Genomic DNA, 23,386 nt, shown 5'->3' on the forward strand with positions numbered 1-23,386 from the left:
TGCTACATTAAGAAACAGAGGATCAAAAGTGTGAAACTAGCAAGAGTTACACAAATAAGACTTAATGGATAAGTGAAAACCTGTTCGATGAACTGCCCGCAAATGAACAGCCCCCAAAGAAAAAAAAAGGACAAAAATAATTTTAGCAAAGCTTCTTCCTTATAATTACTTAAAAAGTATAAGGTAAACTTTTTTCACAGACATATTTCTAGCAGTAGATAAAAAAAATCTATATTTTAAGACTCTGCCTCTGAAAAACAAACCACTAAATTTGAACAACTGTATTCCTGTAAATGAGCAGCTTCTACAGAGCAATACTTCAAGAACTGTTCCTTAGGAACACTATTTCCTTCAGCACCTGCTGGTCCATGTACAAAGCACACAATTTGAGTTCCTTATCTATAGGCAGCTCAGGATAACCTTACCTGGGTTAGTGTACAGATGACTTTCTACAGTTTTCCCAATACTCTGCAGTTTAACAGCTTGAAGGGACTCATCGCCATGCATGACTGTTGGTAAGCTGCCCAGAGCATCATGAACCAAATTTGCCACTTCTCTTACATCAAAGAGCTTCAAAAGTTCAGAGTACACCGATGGGAATGAGCTGAGAAACACAGCCTAGAGGAACAGGGCAAAAATGGACAGTCAGATATTGCAGAATAGTTTTGACATTTATAGAATTTAAATAACTATAGAAAATAAAGTAACTATAGAAAAACACCTGGTTTCATATTTCGAGGGTAGGTAGTAGTTTTAAAAATGGTCATATTTTCATAAGAAATATCCTCACATTCATTAACGGGCTTATAAGTGTGATTATTTCCCTTAAACATTATCTAAAAACTGTTACTTTTTCCCAGGACAAAGTGAAAGTAAAAAGTCCAATTTAGAACAAAAATATTTATACTTTAAATACACTTGTCTCTGTGTGTGACGAAATTTTTAAAAGGATAGCAAAATCTAGCTGATATGATAGCAAAAATATTTGTGTGAAGTTTGCTTTGTTTTAAGATAAGTAATATAAAAGCCTCCATATCTTCCATTTTTCAAATAATTAACATTTTTATTTTGGAGTTAGACAGCACTGGTAGTCTTGATTCACTTCAAGAATCCTAAAATTGGATTAGAAATTCATTGATAAATAGAAAAACAAAACACCATCAAAGTAAGGAGGACAATGTCAGAGAAAAGAAGCTAGAACTGACATTCCCTTCTTCCTCTTCAAATCTCCCTTATTGAGAAAAGCTACTTATACCTGGGCCCTGTTTCACACTCGTGGCAGAACAGACGACAAAGGTTAAAAATACTGAAGAATAATTCTAAATGTAGCTGTTTATATTATTTTGCTATTGTCTTTTCACTCCAGCTGCTTACATGACAGGAGATGTTTTCTCTAATTTGCCATTTTCTTGGCAGAACAGTTTTCTACAGAAATTAATAATTCTTAACAGGATCTTAAACACTTTCAGTTACAGAAATATGGGAAGAGGACAGTACATTTATGAGCTATAGGAGTTGGTAAATCTCTGGCACTTAATGTAGAGAGCTGTCTCCTGTGTGTTTTGCCTCCGCACTTTAGCACTAGACAATTTTATTAATCTCAATTGAAATAAAGATATCAGCTTATATAGTTCATCAAGACTTAAAAGTTTTCTGGCAAGCATGAAAACCCTGATAGTGGTTTTTTGTATAGCTCAAATTCTTCAGTGTCAATGTGGTTAGACTAAGATGTAAAATGCCCAAACCAGAGAAGTTACTTTATTTGTATCCATCGATATAATTATCATAATTCAAAATGAAATATCGTATTTAGGATTATGTATTCCAAGCATATTTAGAAGCTGCTGGTATGAAAATTTTACACTGTAGGATAAAAAGCTCAAAATGCCACTTTGCTCTAGCAAAAACACATTTTCTTTTCTGGACAGGCCGATATATTTTATACTGGATGTGGAAAATGCCAGTAAGCAAGGCACACCTGAAAACTTACTTGTAGTTGGGATAAAGCACTAGCTCCTTTGCTCTCTTGAGAAAGAAAGAAGCGTACTGACATAAGAAGCTCTTGAATACAGCAGCGAAATTCCTCCTCATTTTGTCCACCAGTGGCAATAGAGAATAACCTTCGAGACTGAACTATGTATTTGAAGATATATTCCTGTGCCTATAAATGCCAAAATCAGAGATAAATAATAAAAATTAAGACACTTCTCTTTAAATAGGACACACACAATGCTTATATAATTCAAGTAAAGACAAGAGTCTGAAACAGGACACCACATCACTTAATTTTGGCAAATCTTTCTATTGAAATACTAGCAACGTTTCAAAAGCACAGACTCAGAGCTGCTCTTCCCTTGCCTTTCATAATCTCTACAAATCAGAGAACACTATTTTTTAACCAGACAATACGAAAAAAAACAAAACACCAAACCAACCAAACAACAAAACAACATGCCCACCTACAAAAAAAAAGATTAGATTAAGTTGCAAATTAAAAATACAGCCCTTCCTTATCAGCAAGACACCAAAGTTCACAGCAGCATGCTAAAATACAGAAGGGTTACCACACTGATATTTTCTTTCCAGCCTGTAGCACCTGTCCCAAATGGGATTATTGTGTTGTATAACTCAGCCTGATGGCATGCTGTGCTCTGTTGATGACATAAGCCAGAGCATCAAGAGCAACAAAACCCATCACCTTTCAGTAGAATTCCCTGGTGTCAGGACTGAACAATTAAGTCAGCATGCATGTCTGCCATTTAGATTCAGTTATGCGATGGATGTTAACACCACCAATGCAATCCATATTTGAATCCTTTGCCTCATACAGTAAGCAACATAGAGTTCCAGAGCCTAGTGGTGGTAAGCTTTAATGATCCATTTACTGACAAGAGACAACAATGAAAAAACTCACTGCACTGAAAAAGTCTGCGGCTCCCTAGAATTAGTACTACTGTTCCATCATTTATGTAGAATCTGCTTCATTTCCTAAGTTAAACCTGTTGGTACTGTATGAATACATCGTTCAAATATAAAACTGTCTTCAACGATTCTTATTACCTTTAGTACTTCCTGTATGTGCTCATGAAGCTCCACCTCAGTGACTCGATCAATATGCCACTTCAGTACTTTTATAAGATCTCTAGAATAGCACATGAAAAAGTATTATAACACCAAAGTGGGAAAAGGGTTACTTTGCACATAGAATGCACACCAATAGCTGTCATATGAGAAACACTGACAAAATAAAAAATATATGACTAGATTTCTCTGATCACTACAGGCCCAACATTACATTTAGTTTTCCGTCTCCTGAAGGCCACTTAGTAGATCTCTAATGAACCAGCAACAATGCCAGCTGTAATATGCAGTAGAATTATTTTAAACGGGGATACACCATTTCTTTAACATAACGATTGATTCTGCTTAGTTTAGTAATAAATGTCAGTATTCAAATCAGATAGAAAAAGCACAGACTTCACCTGTATGCAAGTGCTCCTGCAAAATGACTTTCAATATAAGTGTCCATTACTGGCTTAAAGTGGTGAAACTTGCTGTCCTGCAGCAAATTTATTATGTGAACCTAAATGTGAGAGAAAAAGAAAAAAACCCAAAACCTTTTTTTTTGTTTTATTTAGTTCTTAAGTAGTGTCAAGCATCATCACAAAATGAAACTTACCAAACAATCAAATACTTTTGATCCATATTTTTGAGAGTTTTCATCTAAAATCCCAAATAAAGTGTCTAATGTATCTTGAAGAAACTGATGGGAGAGAATAAGAGACAGTTTGTTATTAAATAGATATTTCTGTGACATGGAAATACATTATTTCCCTCATATTATCTAAAAGTATAGAAAGGTATATACCTTCACTATTTCTGAACCATCAATTTCTTTTAATTTTGAGAGGCAACCTGCAATTTTGTCTGGGTGGGTTCTCCATTTCAGCAGGTCAAGCATATCTCCTGCAAAAACAAAATGCAAGATTAAAGTTGGAAGCAAAGCATTTCAGATTTTAAATTTGACTATTACAGTCCACTCAGCAAAATTTGGCATTATTAAACCAAAGAAAACATCTTCAGATTTGCTGTTATATGATCTTCCCAACAACAAATTTTCATTCCATTCCATAATTGCTCCACCAATACAAACATAAGAACATGGTACTGGGTCACTAAAATCAGTTTCTTGTGGCAACTGTATCATGCAATCTTGTTCAGATATTTTTCAACTACCATCTTAAGCAAAGTTTAATTTTTGCTCTCTCTCATCCCATTGAAGGATGCCTTCCAGAATTGTCCTCTGACAGCTAGAAATAGCTTCCTAATTACTATTTTGAATCTTCCTATGTCCTTTTAGAGAACAAATACAATGCCTCTAAGATCCTGCTTTATTAAAAAGGAACACAATCTTTTCTGGAAAATAAACTATTATGAGCTAAAGGGTAGCCAAGTGTCTTCAAACTTCCTCCAGTTTTAATTTGTTCTCCTCCTTTCTTGACCAAAATGATAACTACATTACAGATAAGATTACATCTCTGCTTTTTATATCATTAGCAAGATAATAAGTCTGCTCTAAACACCTGACATCTATGTTCTAGAATTTGAGAGCCTTTTAGATATACCATATTAGTGACACAAATACGTCTTTCTCCCGTTTAATACTGTTCAGCTTCCTGGGTATAGCAGAATGCCCAGGAGTCTCCACCAGTGTATGATCCTGACTTTTCTACCATTAGATTCAATCTAATTTCTACTTTTTCTTATTATTTATTTAAATCCAAGTTACCTTGCTTTGCTGTCTCATATTTTGATTTTGTCTCTCTCAACTGATGAGACCTTTCAATGACGTATTAGCAGCAAATTGTCTCAGATTTTAGTGAAGTAACTCTCATCCCCAACCCCTTCTGCTCCTTTAAAACAGAGATCAATCCCAGAGATTTCTTCAGATCTAGCAGTATTTTCCTTCTGCTCAGGAAGAAAATTCATTCTACTATATTGCAACCTGCCCATTGCCTTCTAACTTTTGTTTGCCAGTTTTAAAATTCTTAATTTAATATGTATCTTTTCTAATTTCCCATGTGGTGTGTTATCAAACTGCTACGTTTCCTCTGCATAATAACTAAAAAAACTTTGAAAAGAAAGGTTAAGAAGCTTATTCTGGCATGATATGTCTTTGATAAACTCATCTTACAGCACATTCCAGCTGATTTTTTCATCCATAATTTCTTGTAAATACTTGCATAAAATTCATCAAGGGGTGATGGCCCAGTTAACATTTCTCCCCTTCCACCTGTCTTAAATGCAAGTTCTACATTTAATAGTGTTTGAACATATGTTACTGCTTTCGGCTTCAGAGATGTACTAAAAAAAACACCTTACTCTAAGATTCTGAATTTCATATTCCATACCATTCAATATCCTAAAATAGTTTTGCAGACTTGGCTTGGCTTTTCAGCAATTTCTCCCCCGAACAGACACGTCGGCAGTGGTCCTTTCAATTTGTATTCAGTAAAAGTTACACATATTTTTGAGCCGTTGAATTAAATAAATCCCAAAGCCCCTTTATATTCAAGTTTATTACTTCCACGTTTCACTATCCAGCTTTTCAGAAATTCCTAATGCCTGGTTGTTTGAAGCAGAAAACCTTAACCACCATCCAACCCTTCCATCAGTTTAAGATGAACTATAATCTAGTTAGTAACTGCCCAGCATTGTCTTAGAAGCATCAAGTGCTTCTGAAGTGTTCTCAGTACTTATCAAAGTAAGATGTTAATAGCAAGTTTTCCTCTTGGTTCAGCATTTCTTTGGGTGCTTTCTACCACCAACTGTTTTCACATTCAAGTAATATTTGAGCAAAACCCATCTTTGCATCATCTCTTTCACGGTTTGCTCAAGGGAAGTTCCTCTCTCCCACAAGAAATGAAGTAATATTTTTGACTTTATTAGCATTAAATAAATCTCCCCCTGTATTCAAATCTTGCCAGGGGTGTAAATGGCAAACAACCTACATAACATTCCACAAATATTTTGCTACCTTAATTGCTTTTGATAGGCACAAATTGTTTTGATATATTTATATGTTCCTTTTTATTTTGCTTCAATGTTGTGCTAGCATGGAAAAAAAGAGATACTTGAGTTGTGCTAAGAGTGATGAAGGGTCCCACACATGCATCAGAGGCACATCTCAAAGATCAAGGACAAATGATAGGTCTTATTATTCTTTCTGGAATTTTTAAGAAACAAGAATTACAAATCCAGTGAACTGCATTTGTCTTTTGGATAATTAAATGTACTTCTCCACTTTATTCTGTTTAAGCCTGAGCTCAAGCTGAGCAGCAAGATGAGCTGAAACTGTCAGTTCATAGCAGGAAAAAACATATCTTTACAGGTTTGCTGGAGGAACTTGGTGGAAGACAGCTGACACTCAATACTAGGGATTTGTTGGGGGATTAAAAATAAAGAGAAAGCAAAAGACACTCCCTTCAAAGTACTTATTTCAAGGGAAGTGCTAAGGAGAAAAGACATTGCTGAGATAACATTAGTGAATAGCCCAAGAATAAATGACACAAATAGAAAATCTGACATGTGAATCACAAGGGGAACAGATAGCAATGTGTTATCTATTAAGAGAAATGAGAATATAAAATTGTCCCCAGAAATAGGCCCACTAGGAAGACATAGTTTTGGAAAAGAGAAAAAGTCACCGCTTCTGATTAATTTGCTGAAGAAGAAAAATATTTTCAATGCAGTTTCTTAATAATAATCAGAGCCTGTACATTTAAAATAGACTACACATGACTTACCATTCCTACCAAACAAAACACACCCCTTCTCAAAGTATGCAATTTAAATTCAAAGTACTAGGTTTAATAAAAGGTTTAGAATCATGTGTTTAAAAAGTGGTTGGGGATGTTTTTCCATCTCTCTCATATAAATCTTGAGACATCAGAAATTGGCTTGTTGTAACACTACTGCACTCCAAGAGGAAAAATCCAAATTCCAAAACTGGCAGTCAGCACGCCTCTTTCCAAAAGGCTGCTTCTGTCGTTGCCAACACTCCCTCCAAACTGGGGTCACTCTGGAAAGCTTCCCAGTATTACTTTTGTTTTATTGACCACTGGTTTGGCTTTTTTAACATGCAGCTAGATGGATTACACCTCTGCCTCGCAACTGCCATGCTGTATGGCATGTTGCTCTGCAGCTGAACAGCTGCTGACCAGGGATGTGCCGATCAGTGCTGAGAAACGACTGGATGCCAACTTGCTAAATTATTCTGACTTGCTGGAAGAATCCTGAGTCTCTTGCAGGGAGAGAACCCTCCTATATGTCAAAACCCGAATAAAACTAAGTAAGAAAAAACAACTAAGTTGTTTTGACAACTGCTCAGTAGAAAAATACGATATTCTCTCTTGCTGTTTTGGGGTTTTTTAGGATAATGAAATATAACAGCCCAGCTAAGAATATAACATATAAAAGCTGGTATATTTTTTTGCTAACATTAACTCATTAACTATTCATGACCAAAGGAAAACCTAACTGGCTGACAGATTAGATAAGGACGCCTTCTTAGCAATATGTTGACAAATACACAGACTCCCCTGGTTAGAAGGTCTCTAGAAATTGTTTGAAAATAATCCTAATTACCCCTCCAAAGTACCAAGGGTAAGGAAGTTATGGATCACAACAAGTAAGAGTCAGCCTCCTTCCCCCACTCCCCATAATCCTAATATGCATGAGAGCTGATGGCATATGGGAACAATCAATGAGAGAATGACAGCTGAGTAAAATTTCCCAGCAAGCCAGTAAAGCTGTGGCCTAATTCAGTCACACCCTTTACAAGTCTGGGTTTGGGCTCCTCCCCCACCCCATTGCCGGACAACAGCATAATTTTCAATTCATTTTCAGACTGGACATTGTTGTTTGTAAACACAGGCAAATCTCTGAGAAGTTCAGAAAAATCTCCAAACTTAAAAACAGATTAAAAAATAATCAGCAATTTTCAAAAATACCAATACAAATGTTTATTTAAAAAATTTAACACATAGATCTTTTAATCCTGTATTTTTTAATACATACGCTACATTCTCTCAGGAATAACTGAAGTAATGCTCACATGACTAAATATCCACATGCTTTGCTCTACGTTAATTTTCTGAGCATGCAATAGACTTTGGCAAATTTTTGTTTAAAAGAATGGGGATTTGGAAACTCACCAAGATGAACTTCCCAAAGAAGATCCTTGGAGAAAATATGAGCCTGTCTATTGAAAATATTTCCACCCTCTGAAGTACTGCTGAAATAACTGTTAACTCTTTCAGAGCTGAAAAGGGGATCAATATTATTCAGATATTCTACACCCTCTTACTCAGAATATGGTTAAAAAAAGAAAAAGGAGGAAATTTTATGCCCTATGTCACACTTATATTTATATTAAGTACAAAATAACTCCTGCACTGTGAACAAGAAATAGTATTATAACCCCAGACAATAGGGCAACTATTTATCAGAGAGACAAGTTCCGGGCAGCACTTTCAAGCATGTGTAAGTATCAGTAGATTCATGTGATTTCCTAAATCAAGGCCTTTAACTGAAGCAAATTTAGTCTCTGATTCCCTATTAGCAACCTTTGGGAAAATCTTTTATTGGGTAACTTTGATTATTTTGAAGGTAGTTGCTATAACAATACAAAATGGATGTGCACAAGGAAACAAAACATTATTTGCACACAGTTCTCTTTTGGACACTTGCTACTAAATGGTAAAAATTAAGATGATTATTTCAATTTAAAAAGCTGCTCTAGTTTTGTTAAACACCTATAATCAATTTGCACACAATTAGCAATTTTATTATCATACACAGAAGAAGGGTAAAGTCACAGATATTCCCACACAAGAGAGAGCTAAGCAAGATCTTAAAACTGTGATAAACACCCTAGAAAAAAAATAATATAAAACTGTGGGTATATCAAAGAACGGTCAGAAACATATTACCAAGCAAATACACAATATTTAGAAATATGTGGAAAACTGTTCCAAAACCAGTTTTTTGTTCCAGTTACAAACTGTAATTAATATGGCAAGTAAAGAAGAACCTTAAGAATTTTATACAGAGCACTGGTAAAGAGGGTAAACATATGTATTTCTATCTGTTTCTCCTTATATCCAGTGTATAAGATTATTTTAAGTAGTAGTAAATGTTTGTTGGTTTAAAGTAAGAGAAAAAATACACCAAAAAAACCAATATATGTCTAATTAGAGACAAACTGCTACAGCCTAAAGCTGACAAAAAGTATTTCATAAAAACTCTACAACAAACACATTAAGAGGTTTTCTAAAGCAGCTGGGTTTTGATAGTTGATTCCAAAAGTGCTGAATTTGATTCCAATATCATGTTAATCCAAAAAACATTCTTGAACTACTTAAAAATAGTGGTTTATCATGCTGCACTTGTTTCCATCTGGATATAAAAAAATTATGAAAAAAAGCAGTTTATAAAATAGATACAAGCAAGCTATTTTTTAGTACATCTGTGATTGCCTTACATCGGAAAGGCTAGCTATCACACTCATTTGAACTCATCGCGTTTTAAATAATCAACATATCCTACCATTTTGTGTGAGTTTAGTGGAACAGAGAAAGGATGTAATCCAGAAGGACTCTTTAGTGGTTTTTACTGCTTGGCTGTTGTTTCCTAGGGATATTCCCTTTGAAAAGGGGAGTTTGAGGTAGCGACCAGAGTCCTGAAGGTTTGTGTTTTCTTCACACTGTGAAAACAAACCAGTTAAAACAACTGAATGGCACAAAAAACCTGAATCATTATTATTTCTCTGCCAGAAACTGAATAATTTTCACTATGCCTGTTGCAAACTTTGGTTTTAGGTCACAGCTTCATATATTGACATTGAAACCTAACAAATTTGCACCGGTTATGTCAAATGAATAGCTACAAATTTTTGCATTAAAATCTAAAATTTATCTGTGAGCATATCAAATCCTCTGAATGAAGACACAACTCTTAAATGTAGAAACAAAAATTCCACAAAGCTGAAATATCTCTAAAAATTATAACATTGAGTAGATAAAGGAGCTCGTCTGATTTTCCAGCTTGAGGAATTCAGTAACAGGGTTCACTTTGTGTGTTTTAATTGAACTTACCTTTGTGAAATCAATTATAAACACAATGTGATATAACAGTAAGACTTAGGAAAAGCAGTGCACTGAAACACATACCTAGATTCAATTGCAGTTTGTATAGAAGGTTAATATTAAAGAATCAGCAAGGGATATTTTAATGATGACAAGATTATGACTCATCAATACAGACTTTCTCAACTTCACATCTCTGGACATTTAAATTATGTTCCAGAGGAATCATTACAGCTAATGACTGCTAATTCAAATTACCTTGTGTACAATGAGTTCATGGGTGCCATCTGGCAGAGTTCTCCCATTTTCCTGCATCAGGGGCACGAAAGAAAAGCCAAATAACTTCTTCTCACCCTTTTCTTTTGCTGAAATGTGTATATGAATAGCAAAACTTAAAGTTAATAGTATACATTTTAGACAAAGTAAATTTATTTAATACAACATAAGAAAGTATACTGGAAGCTATTTGCAGCTAATCAGATGAAGATTATCCTGAATTTCTGTTTCAATTTGTACATTGTCTTCTGTAATGTTTTCTTTGATCTCACTTTAAATCAGAAAGGAGTATTCTGGAATGACTTAGTATTTATTAACAACAAACAATGCAAGCCACCAAAAATGAAATCTTAGCAACATATATAAGTTTTTCCACCCCTATGAAAGCTGTCTCTCATACCCTGGAATTCAGAATCTGCATCCAGTCATTGATTTTTACCTCAAAATCATCTCTAAAATTTTTCAGAATGTTTAAAAAAATTTGGAATTTTATAAGTAAAAAAAAGCACTACAGAGTAAGTTCATGCAGCTGTCTTTCTTTTTCCTGAGGTGTCACAGAAACTTGTGTGCTTACTGCAGCTGTGATGGAGAGGACTAGCAGAAGTCATGAACGCACTTACTGGAACAGTGCCGGAATTCACAGCGGATGTGAGCTCCTCTGAATTTATCCACAGGAATAGGAAGTTTCAGCAGCTCAGCCCATCTGGGACCATTGTTATGATAAAGCACAAAAGAATGGTACTCGCTGGCTGGTGGCTCTCCAGAGCCAAATGAGATAAAATCCTAATTAAGAAAAAATATGATTAAAGATAGATTAGTGCATTGGTAAAATGTCATCAAGGACTGGTCTTCCAAGGAAGACTATTAATATTTACATTCGTATCATAAATGCCAAATGTGGTACAATGTTCAGTATCGTAAACCCCTCAAAAATAGTAGTGCTTGCTTACTATTTACCAATTAGAAAATTTTTAGAAATAGCAAGAATCATTCTCATCAATCAGAATCAAACTGTTCAACAGGGGATACCTGGGTGATCAGGGAGGTTTAAGCAGTAATGTGTTGCGCAGTCCCATGACACCACATGGTCTAGCCAGTGTTATGTCCAAGCAACAAACAAGATTGGAACTGAGACCAGAACAGCCCAGGCTCAAGATCTTCAGTCCTCCTGTCACCCCGCCGTTATCAGTGACATCTCCCACGATTAAAAAATGAATCTGGATTCCACGATCAGAAAGAAGCAAAGTGTTCGTTGCCTTTGCAACACCCATGATGGTTTCTCCATAGCAAGGTAGACAAATCAATTTGTCTAATTCCTGACCTGTGGATACCTTTTAATTCTCTGTAGGAAAGGTGGTGATTTATGCATCAAGGATCCCCGATTTATTAAAATCAGACACAAACCTGAAAACTATCAAAATACATTGTTCTGTGTAACATAAGGAATTGCATTCCCATTAAGAAGAATTATTATGACATAATTCTCCAAAACTTGATCTTGCTTCAAAATTTTCCAGCATCTTAATGGTATCATCAGTTATTTGGTTGGCAATTACAGGCATTTATCTCAACATCATAATTGATCACAGAAATAAACATTTATAAAGGTTTACAAAGGCATTTTATAAAGGTTTTAAGCAAAGTGGAAACACTCTGAATATCTAAAGACAGCAGAAGATAAACATGTCCTTTCCAAAGCATTTTTTTACTTTTCAATCATCGCCACAAAAATTACATCTGAAAAAGTGTATCAAAATTAACTACGGTAAGGAAGAACATATAACAAAGATACCTTTAATATTTGTCCACTGCTGTCCACCACATGCATTGTCACTTCCACATTTCTGGCCACACTTTTCCCTCCTTTCTCAAATTCTCCTCTTTCTACAGTAATATATAAATCATTCCTCATTTCACCTATCAAAAAAACCACAAACAATACACAAGGTGTGCAAAAGTCAGTTCAATTTGCTGACTTCTTGCTTTTAGTACTTAAATAGATTTTCATCTTATAATCACACCCACAATTTACCAGTATTTTTGGATTTTAAATAATTGGTTTCAGAAACTAAGAAAACCAACATATCTTCATCCCTCTCAAAACCCAAAGATTATCTGCTCTTCTAAAACAATTCTAAGGGCTTTTACTCATCTACGAGGTTTGTTTGGTCTTTACGGTGGCATGTCTATACTGAAGCTATACTGAAGCTGGTGTCTAGCTCCACCTCATTTAATTCTTCTTTTAATCTAAGGCAATATTAATGTACTTTCTTTCATTTGTAATCATTACAGTTCTCTGTTTAACTGATTACAACTTTTTTCCACCTAACCTCTAAAGAAAGTGTATTATTTTGAAAAGGAAAAACCAAGAGGTTGGTGTTCTTTCCAACAGAAGGGCAGTCTTCCCAGATTGTGACCATCCAAAATTGTCTTTGTAACACGAAAGATCAACATATTTTACATTAATAGGGTGTTCCAAAGCTTATTAGCAAAAAGTTAGCTTAGTTAGCTTATTTTTCACTTATTGAAAAGGCTTCTGAGAAATTAAATTCTTCATCAAACTACAAATCCAATACAGGCACTACCTAAGTGCTACATGGTATGTACAAGTTATTAAATACTGCTAGCATATTTAAATTGAAATTCTTTTCACATTCATGCAATATCATGCTAAACATTCTGTCAGAACGTAAACAGATCTTATGGATGACATCGATGGTAATTTTGTTTTAATTTCAGCTGACACAAACTGCAAAGTTTATATTTGACAAAAGGAAGAAAGAGTGGTTGCAGGGAGAATAGGACAGAGGGAAAAGCAGTACTGGTTGTGACTGGAGTGCCATGGTAGGGAAGTCCCTTTTCTGTCTGAAGATGTTAAATCTATTTCTAAAAAGTGTAAACTAATCTAGCTCTGGACAAACATTACCAGAACTACTTTGAAACAATTGGACTTCCTCTGTGAAATGCAGAATAAGGAAAGATGAACAGCATAATAATTAGGAGCATCTCCTAAAATTCCTATTTCTGGATATGGTAGAAAGAGAAATTAAGAATATATGCTTTCATATAGAGAATGGAAGCTTAGTGAAAAGGGAATATCATCTTTTAACAAAGCAGATTTTCACTCAGCACTGGTGAAAAGAAATCAAGTATGATAGTTTAGTATATTTATAGATGTGCCACTTAGAAGGCAACCATGAGGTGGGTATTTGTACTGTTGGTAAAATTAATTAAAAGATACGTAACTTATAAATAATTAGTGCATCTTTAATTTGCAAGCAGAATTTGACTTGCTTGAACTTTTCATGATACTCTCACGTTTCACATTCCTTCCATTTATTTTACTGCATGCAACTCTTCAGTGATTTTTAAGTACCAGAAACAATGATTTTTCTGTAGTCTTCTACTATTTTTATAACATTATTCCATCACTGTGTTCAAAGTAATTAAATGGTTCCTCCAAAGCACAATCCAAACAATAAAAAAATAAAAGAAGAAACTGCTATATTATCAAGTCCTCGAGACCCATGCCCACAAAAAAGGGGTGGAAATCTGCTATTGTATTAGCTTATTATCAGTTACCTTCTGAAACAACTATGGACCAAGGCTAGAACACAGCTAGACAGAATCAACAGAAAAAATACCAGATGGTATTCACTTAAGAGTTTTGTGTGAAGGAAAGGATGAAAGAGCTGAATTACTAGTAAGTGTGTACAACCACTGAATCAATCTCTGGTTCCTGGTGGGAAACAGGTTCAAAATAAGCAAAAGGTGGTGGCTATTCAGGTAATGGATGGCAAGACTTTTTAAAAAAACCAAACAACCAAAAAAACACACAAAAGCAAAATCAAAGCAAAAACCAAACACAAGCCAAAACCTTTCCAAAGGATGTTGTGAATGTAAGAAATGTATACATGAAAGGAAAGGATGGCGAAATCGTGGAATAAAGATCAACTACAGGATATGAAACAAGTAATCACAAGCACTCAGGAAATCCCTAGAGCTGTAAATAGCTGGAGGCTGGGAGAGCATCAGGGGATAATTACCATACATGCATATATGCATACACAGTTTTTACTCTTCCTTAGGTGTCTGCTTACAACACTCAGCTAGATGGGCCCTTGATCTGAATCTGTAAAGCTGTTCTTATGCTTATTCAAGTCACAAAATTACCTTTAAAATTACTAGATTCTGTTTATTCCTACATTGCAGTAATATTTGACTATAAAGATTTTAGAAGCTAATACAGTACGGTTACCAAAGAGCTTGCAGCATGTTGGGTCCTGGCTCAGCATATGCTTACACTAGGCTTGGTTCTAGTTAGTGCCGGCTGTTGGGCACTTGCAAGTGTTTTACAATCAGAAAAAATGACTACACACAACAATCAAAAAAAGAAGCTTTGTTATAACGCTGATTTTAGCAAACAACTTGTAGTTGCAGCAATTTCTCTTTAAAAACTGAACTTGAATTCTACATGCATTTGTGCTACATTCAGTTATTATTTGCAATTATCAGCATGGATTTATTTCAATTTTCCATGGGGTCTTCACAGAAACATAACCATAACTGAATAACCATTTCCACCACAAATTTAATGACCTAGCCCAGATGAAACTCAGTGAAAACCATAATTTTTCCTTTTTAAACAGAGTAAACTGTACAGGATTTAAATGCAAACGAAAATGACAGTGGAATGGGATGTCCTATCACTGGAAGTGTTCAAGGTCAGATTGGAAATGGCTTTGAGCAACCTTACCTAGTGAAATACGTTCCTGCCCATGGGGGTGGCAGGGATGATGATTAAAGGTCCCTTCCAACGCAAACCAGTCTAAGCAAAAAATAAGAACATTTTTAAAAAAAGTAATTGGAGCTTCAGAGAAGTTAAGCAGGCTTTTAAAAATAGTATTTCATTGCATCTTAAGTTTTTTTTAAAAATGTAAACCTGTTCTGTTTTACCTTTTTAATTGCCAGAAGAAATCAAACAAGGTGTCTCTTGGAAAAACAGAACTGTGAGGATCAAAGAGTGTATCTAGGGAAGCTGTTTATTCTTACTTCTGACAATAATGCAACGTGTTGAAAAAGGTATTCTGTCCTAATTACAGAAGTGATGCAATAACCCCAATGCTTTGGCCCTACTTAGCATCCTGTTATTTCACCTATCTGGCTAATCAAAAGTAGACTGACGAACTCCTACAAGAGTTTCTAATATGAAGTGAAGGCTAAAGCTACATAGAAACTGAAATTCCATAGAAAGTAAAAAAAAGAAGAAAAGTAAAGCTGCAGTGATGTGGATGATTACACAGTCTGAACTTTCCAATACAGCTCAAGTTTTCAGTGCACATTCTGCAGGGACATTTACTCCGGTATGTGAATTTAACTGTAAGTGAAAGGTGCTGAATTGAAATGTCTGGTTTGCTAAATCAAAACGTGTATAGCACAGCATTGGCAGTACCTGCCTTTTCATATGGTCCTGCCCATACATTGTAGCTTTGACATGGTAAACATATCTTGAAAGCACTTTTCATGGGCTGGTAGAGGAAAAACTCCAAACCCTTTTTTCCCAGCTGTAGGTGCTAACCAGGTACATTACAGATCAAGGTTTCTGACCTATGAAGAAGCAGAAGCTTCATGACTTCAATCCAACTAGTTCAATCCAACTTGTTCAAGGGCTGACTGGGAGTGGGGGACAGAGACCTAATCATTATCATATACATGCAAAAGTCTATTATAAAAAACAGGACGAAAAGCCAATTAAAGTCAAAAAACAGCCACGAGACAGACTGCTGGAGGACACAGTTAATGGAGGTCAGCCTTCCCAAACCTGCCAACTATAAATCATAAATTTTAAATAACCAGTAAAGAGAAAAGAGCCATGAATAATTTCCAAGCTGGAGATAACAATGCATGCTCGGGGTCCTTGTTATGTCCACCACACAGTTTCATCATGGGATGGCTCTGCAGACTCCATTTCCTTCATAGGTCGAAGGCCGCATCATCACTATTGAGGACCTATGTACAAACACTGATCTGCTGCTGCTCACAAGTGGACCCCAGCTATGAGACCTGCATGTAAGCTGCCCCCAGCTCAGAGAGGTTTGAATGCCGTCACTGAACCTCAGGTGACAGAAACAACACAGGTGATCACTAGTAAGGAGACAGTCAGATGAGTACAAGTGTCAGAAGAATATTTGAATGTATCATTTATACTTTTTTTTTTTTAGAAACACTTGTACCTAACCTAAGCATCAAAAACTGTTTTTAAACTTACACTGAGGAAGCTGTGAGTTGCAACTGCAACACATATATTATAGCAGGACTTTTCTCATATTCCAAACACATTTAGAACTATAGAATCTCTTGTAGCATATTAATATGGAACAAGGTTTCAAGCTGAAGATAGCTGTCAAAGATCAAAGGTAGCTGTCTTTGTTAAAAGAAAAGAGTTTAGTTTGTCAGCTAGCCTCAAAAAGCTTTCTAGTGAAATAAATTTCAATTTGATTATTTAGTCGTGTAAAAAAAACACAGCATGACTGTATTTGAACAAGCATCTCTGATAGTTATAGCTGTCCTGACAGCAGTCACTAATTTAAAAATAATTACACAGAACTCACTAGGAGCTCTTGTTAGGAACTGCTTTTTTGAAAGCTTTGCTCAGAATTATAGGTCCTTTAGAACCATGAATTGAAAAAGAGAAAAAAAATGTTTTGTTTAGAGAAAGTTCCTGTTCATTTACATCTCAGTAAATGAGATGCAAGCTAATGAGATGCTTTGTTTTATATTCCAAAATGACTTGAGCGGATCTTAAAACAATTTCAGTTGTAGGGACTGAAAAATCTCTGGATGTGGCATAGACAAAATGGTATTACCCAGGACGTAAATCTTGTGGATGCAAAACATTTTCAAGAAAAGATTCTTAAAATACTTTGTAGAATGGGAAAAGAGCTATGTAGCGACTGCCAGTGGGAGGATCTAAAAAAAACAAACAGAAGGTGATTTTAACTAGAGGAGAGGGCTAAGGAACATTAGTACACCTTGCCTCCTACCCTTCAAGTCAATCCATGCTATGCCTTTTAGCAGCTAGGATGTTCTATGACATCCATGCTGATATACTGACAATAACAAGCAAAACTGGAAGATAAAAGACAAGGACAGGAAATCTTCCACTCCCTTTTTAGCCTAGTAAACTCAGAACTGGCATAGCTTAAGTTTCAGTAGGAGCAAGCAGTTCACAGAAGTACAGGGAACAAGACAGAAGAGCTCAATTCAAAAGCAGGTGGCCCTGTGTCTGGCTGATGCAGCACTTAGCACCAGAATGTAGTCTAAATTTCAACAAGCTACATTACAAGCTGATGATATTTACAGTAGTCACAACCTGGAGGTTGCAAATCCTCTAAATATAAAAATACATGTGTTTATAAATATATATATTTGGGGGTGGGTCTGGGAAGAAAAGATTAAATCCTGGAATACTATAGAAATACTAAACTCTTGCTAATCCCTTTCTGGCAGTTGACCTTGATGATTTCATAGAGTCATAGAATGATTTGGGTTGGAAGGGAACTTTAAAGGTCATCTAGTCCAACTTCTGTGCAATGAGCTGGGATATCTTCAACTAGATCAGGTTGCTCAGAGCCCCATCCAATCTGACCTTAAATGTTGCCAGGGATGGGACATCCACACCCTCTCTTGGCAACCTGTGCCAGTGTTTCTACCCTTTTTTAAAAATGAGTGCATTGTTTCCCTTTTTACAGTCACTGGGTACTTCACCTGCCATGACCTTACAAATATCATGGAGAGTGGCCTGGCAACTACATTAGAATTTCCTCAGGACCTTAGGATGTATGTCATCAGGCCCCATAGACTTATGTATGTTCAGATTCCTCAGGTGGTTTCTCTTTCAGTGGGAGGAACTTTGCTCCCTCCAGTCCCTGCCTTGAGGTTCATCCACTTGACAGGTGTGGGAAGAGAGATTGACAATGAAGGTAAAAATGTTGTTGAGTATCTCAGCCTTCTTTCCTTATCTGTTGAGACCAGTTTACCAGTTGTGTTCATCATAGGGATTATGCTTTTCTTGACCTCTTTTCTGGCTGAAATACCTTCTTATTCTTTGCATCACCTGCCAATTTCAGCTCCAGCTTTGCCTTGGCCATCCTGACCCCATCACTGGACAACTTCCTGACTACACAACTGAACAATATCCTTATACTCTTCCCAATACACCTGTCCTTACTTCCACTGCCTGTGCATTTCCCTCTTGCACTTTAGTGTGACCAGCTGTCATGGTTTGAGAGCCCCAAAATCCAATTCCCTAGTTCTAGCCCCCCTCCCACATCTCAACCCAGTGTGAGATGGGTTTTCCAGACACCACACAAGACTCAAAATGGGGGGAAAGGGATATTTTACAATACACTGTACAAATAAATATTGTAGTACACTACATATGCAATCTCAACTATCTCTACAATGACGAAACAATATTTACAATGGATCAAATCTCTTCTCTCTTCCAAATAAAAGTCCAGGAGGGAAGAAGGAAAAGACCCCTTCCACTATTAGAGCAGCAGTCCCTAGGGCAGCAGTTTCTCTCTCTCTTCCATACAGCAGTTGTAGCTGCATCTCTGTCAGTACACATGAGGGGGTCTCCAAGCCCCTCGGCCCTTCGACGCAGGCGAAGGTCTTATCTTCTGTGGGCTGTGTTCACCAGGACAAAGGTCACATCACCACGTCATATCACAAAGCACAGGGGTCTTCGCGACGGTCCTTATCTTCAGGGGATTTAAGCCCCTTGCAGAGCTCCCATGCTCTGACTCAAGACTGCCAGCTTGGCAGTACAGCAGGGGGGGGGAGCCAAGGTCACCCTCCTCCGCATTCCTCTGGCCGTCCTGGCTCAGCTCTCAGGACACCTGAGCTTCTTAACTCCTCTCTGCAGTGCATACTGCACTCCAAGACTCTTTCAAGTAAGAGTCCATCATCCTCCTCTCTCTCAGAGGGATCTCCAGGGAGTTTGGGGAGTTTTGGTTTTCAGTTCTTACCCCAAAAACTCTCTCTCTCTGTAGTGGCTTAGTCCTGCTCTCTGCTGCTCTCTCATCCTTCAGACAACTCTGTGTCTCTCTGCTTAGCTGCATGCTGTTTCTGCAGCTTCTTCTTACCTCTTGGCTCTCTGCCCTCCGTACGCTGCTGCCACTTCTGCTGTCCACGGTGGAGGAAACTCCTCCAGCTCTCAGCTACAGAACCCGGCCCAGTTTAACACTGTTCCAAGTTCCTGCAGCCCCCAGCCAAGGGGCTGGGGGGGGGCAGAGCCCCCAAGGGGCTCCTGCCCCTTCCTCGTGGCTTTCACAACATGGCCACCTCTCCAACAACTACTACTACAACTCTTCTCTTCCGGTCTAAGTGTGCTAATGTTTATATTTTGCAGGAGCGCTGATTGGGTCAAACCCCAAGGGTCACCACCCCCTGGGGGTTTACCATTTTATAACTCTAGGGGGGAAAACTGTTTCCCCCCAGCACACCAGCATGTCTTTACTCAGCCATGCCATTCTCTTGCCTTCCCTTTCTCATTTCTTAAACATTTTATTTAATTTAAAAAACAAAAATTCAATTAAAAAAACTCAACTTAAACAATCTGAGATCATTTGTGAAAATTGTAATTCAGAAGGCTGTTATCTGCAAGAAGGGCGTTCTTAAGGAGAGCAGCTCATGAAGACACACAGGCATGCTGCATTTCACAAAGAATGTAGGAAGTGAAATCCCATTACTGAAACAATTTCCTTTTTGTTTTGCATTTTAGAAGATACGGAAAGACTGACTGGTTGCTTATCAGGGAATATATTCATCACTTTTAAAAAAAGAGGCAAATCTCATTGACATGTTTGAAGCTGCCAGCAAAAATGTTTTTGAGATTTAAAGACCGTGACAACCACCAGTCAGCTGTCCGTTCACTGCTTTCTCCCCACAGAGCAATACCTTGACTTCTCCATTATTGTGGTAAAGAACAACTGCCTTATTTGCAAGAAAATTTTGCACAGACTCACAATATTTACTATTTATGGGTAATACTCACACACAACTCAAGAATGAGAAAATGCTGTATCTGGTGCTTAAATAAATACATACAAAGAAAAGGTCTGAGACTGGGACCTTCTGGGTGATACTTGACAAAAACTTATTTGGGGCAGGGTGTGTGTTTGCATTTAAGTATATGACAAGGGATGGGCAGGAAAAAATAAGACCATTTCTATTATTTATATACTGGTAGCTAGTTTATGTATTATCTTTGATATTCTTGTTTATATATGGCAAACATTAAAACAACTCTGCTTGTGTTAGGATTTGGGGGGCACTGGTGACTTTGGTGACACTATTGCCTTTTTGCTGTTGGATTAAGTAAGCTCGGGCAATTAAATCAAGGAAAAAAGATTAATAAATGATTCTGTTGATAACTTTTCTCAGTTACTCTAGTTTCATTTTTTAATAGAACATTAACTGCATTTTCAGCTTTATTACAGAAACTTTCAACAAACCCTAAGAAACACTCACCAGAACACAGCAAATGAAATGCCCTTTATGAGGGATTCTTGAACTGCAATACTTTCAGTTTTCAATTGCTCTGTGACTTTTCTTTTTAACAAGGAGATGTAAAACAAGTTGTTTTGAACAAGTGGGGAATAAAAGACTTAAAAGCCTTTTTAACGGAAAACTTTGACCTGTTGACTTTGTATAGCTATAAAATAAAAAAATATTTCCAACAGAATTTTGAAAGACCAGTTATTTTTAGGGAGCTAAAGCATTCACTTGTTAGTTTGCTAGTGCTCCTTACCTGGTTTATTGAAGAAAGACTTCCAAGCCATTACTATCCTTATATACACTTCCCATGCATCACTGCTATTTATTCTATACTCAATAGAAAGCCAGTTTATTCTTCCAAATACTGTAAACTGCAGAAGACCCTTTTCCCCATTCTCCACTTCCAGAGATTTTAAATCAAGGGAAGTCTAGTTAAATTCTGGTTTTTCTTCCCTTTCCATAGTTTTCTTCTATTTTTTTCCTTCAGTTCCTAAGGAACCAAGAAAATAAGACAGAGGAGATGGAAAGGAAAAGGAAAACAATATACAAGTTCCTTGAAATTGTCTTACCAAATATGTAGCCACATATTAGTATTTTTGTTTTCTCCAGTGACTTGTAGAAATGATAATTCCTTTGATCAAAGCTTTTAAAAAATATTAAAATAGGATTTGAAAAGCAGACGGTATTCCCCATAGTGTACTACAGTTTTGTGAAAGGTCAAAATTCAGGGTGTCTTTACTCCACAATATTGCTTGAACATATTTTGTGTAACTAATATATCCAGGCAATATTACTTTCAGTAATTAAAAATATGTATTTCTGGGTTCTTGGAAATCAGAAGAGCAAACAGTGGCAGGTGTTAAATTTAGACTGTTTGTACTTCATACAGGATAAAGAAGTTTGGAAAAATTCATTCCGCTGCTCAAGGGAGAAAAAATGCTTAAGTGTGTTAGACATATATTATTTCTCCTAGAATCAACAGCTCTTTACTAAGTCCAAGCTCACTTGCAGATACAGACACCACAATGAAGAGAACATATTCCACAGTTTTCTTTACATTTTTGCTCTCCAGACTCTTATTCTATGCTTTGAAAGAATGAATATGCCTCTAGTCAAAAATCACATAATTGAAAAATGCATGTTATCACAAAGATAGCATTTTGTGAGATCATTTATATAAAAAGAAAAAGATTCTAGTTCTAGCTTCATTTTAAAAACTTCTGAAAATAGTAAGAAAGGTGTGTACCTGCACATGAAAAGAATAAAAGACCTTTCAATAATTCAGATGAAGGAATAAATAGTATATTCAGTAGCTTTGAAAGACAGGATTCTAATGAGATTTAACTGGACAGCTTAAGGATATCTAACAAAGTTAAAAGGTGACAAACAATGCAAATGTGATGGTAAAAAACTTCAGTTACTTTTCTTAAATTAAGCATATGAAAGCTTAATGTGGGACTTAAAGCGTAACAACATTCCAGGCACCTCATTCTATCTGCTGAATGAGTAGAAATTGTAAAAAAAAACAACAAAAAAAAGATAGAATATTGAGAAACAAAATACAATTTTTAATCTTGGACAAATAAGCTTGAAAGAATGAAAATTCCACTACAGAAATTAATACTGCAGTTTAATGTAGAGTCTTCAGCAATGCTATATGAAAATTTATGACAGAATTAGAAAAGGACCATAAAATTCTGGGCAAAGGATTACAAGCCAAGACTTTTCCAGTCAGGACTGACTAGCTCAGCTATAGATACCAGTATTAGAGACACTCTAAGCTCAGGTACAACGTATACAATGGTTAATGTAAAACTATTGCAGTGACTTGCCAATTCTTTAACTTCTTCTAATATCATAAGACTTTAATCATTTCAATTGACAGAAATAAATATAAACTCTTATCTTTAACTCAAAGCACGTGGTGATCAGATCATCAGCAGTGGTAATGGCACTAGTTCTGATCATAAGCTGTAAAAAACATGGCTATAACTAAGTAATATACACCTATGCAAGTCTTTTGAGATGTCAGCCAACAGGTCAATTGTTTATACACTGCAGGACATTTTATGGACTAAGATATTTTGAGTCAAGCTGCTGTTGTCTATAAGACACAGTCTTTCAAAATCAAATCTATGGTTGTTTTAAAGAAGAACTATCTTATTTTACTACTATAGACATGCATAGAGAAAGTTTGTAGATAAAGTTCCAGGAAGTAAGGCTTGGACCTAACTGAATTACTTAGTGAAAAAAAGTATTCTACAGGAAAACATGACAGTACTTTACTTTATGTGCTAGTGTCTCACACTGAATGGATTTTGGCTTTGAATGTACCGAGTAGTTAAGATGACGTCTGTTGCAGGGTTCAAATTGTGAACAATTTCCATTGCATTTCTGTA

The 23,386-nt window shown here is 36.3% G+C and overlaps 1 protein-coding gene across 1 annotated transcript in view; it reads right to left on the reverse strand.

Annotated features, from left to right (window-relative positions):
- The window catches only part of DOCK4 (dedicator of cytokinesis 4), a 161,412-nt gene that overhangs the window by 75,872 nt on the left and 62,154 nt on the right, over nucleotides 1-23,386 (reverse strand). Inside the window, exons 14-23 of the mRNA XM_027682186.1 lie at nucleotides 12,217-12,341; nucleotides 11,045-11,207; nucleotides 10,407-10,513; nucleotides 9,610-9,766; nucleotides 3,869-3,966; nucleotides 3,680-3,763; nucleotides 3,483-3,583; nucleotides 3,061-3,142; nucleotides 1,991-2,161; nucleotides 426-618 (exon numbers count right to left, since the gene is read on the reverse strand). Coding sequence (XP_027537987.1) covers nucleotides 426-618; nucleotides 1,991-2,161; nucleotides 3,061-3,142; nucleotides 3,483-3,583; nucleotides 3,680-3,763; nucleotides 3,869-3,966; nucleotides 9,610-9,766; nucleotides 10,407-10,513; nucleotides 11,045-11,207; nucleotides 12,217-12,341 — 1,281 coding nt within the window. The remainder of the gene's footprint in view (nucleotides 1-425; nucleotides 619-1,990; nucleotides 2,162-3,060; nucleotides 3,143-3,482; nucleotides 3,584-3,679; nucleotides 3,764-3,868; nucleotides 3,967-9,609; nucleotides 9,767-10,406; nucleotides 10,514-11,044; nucleotides 11,208-12,216; nucleotides 12,342-23,386) is intronic.

This window comes from Neopelma chrysocephalum, unplaced genomic scaffold (genome assembly GCF_003984885.1).
Source record: "Neopelma chrysocephalum unplaced genomic scaffold, ASM398488v2 Primary Assembly neopelma1_62, whole genome shotgun sequence".
Classification (NCBI taxonomy): domain Eukaryota; kingdom Metazoa; phylum Chordata; class Aves; order Passeriformes; family Pipridae; genus Neopelma; species Neopelma chrysocephalum.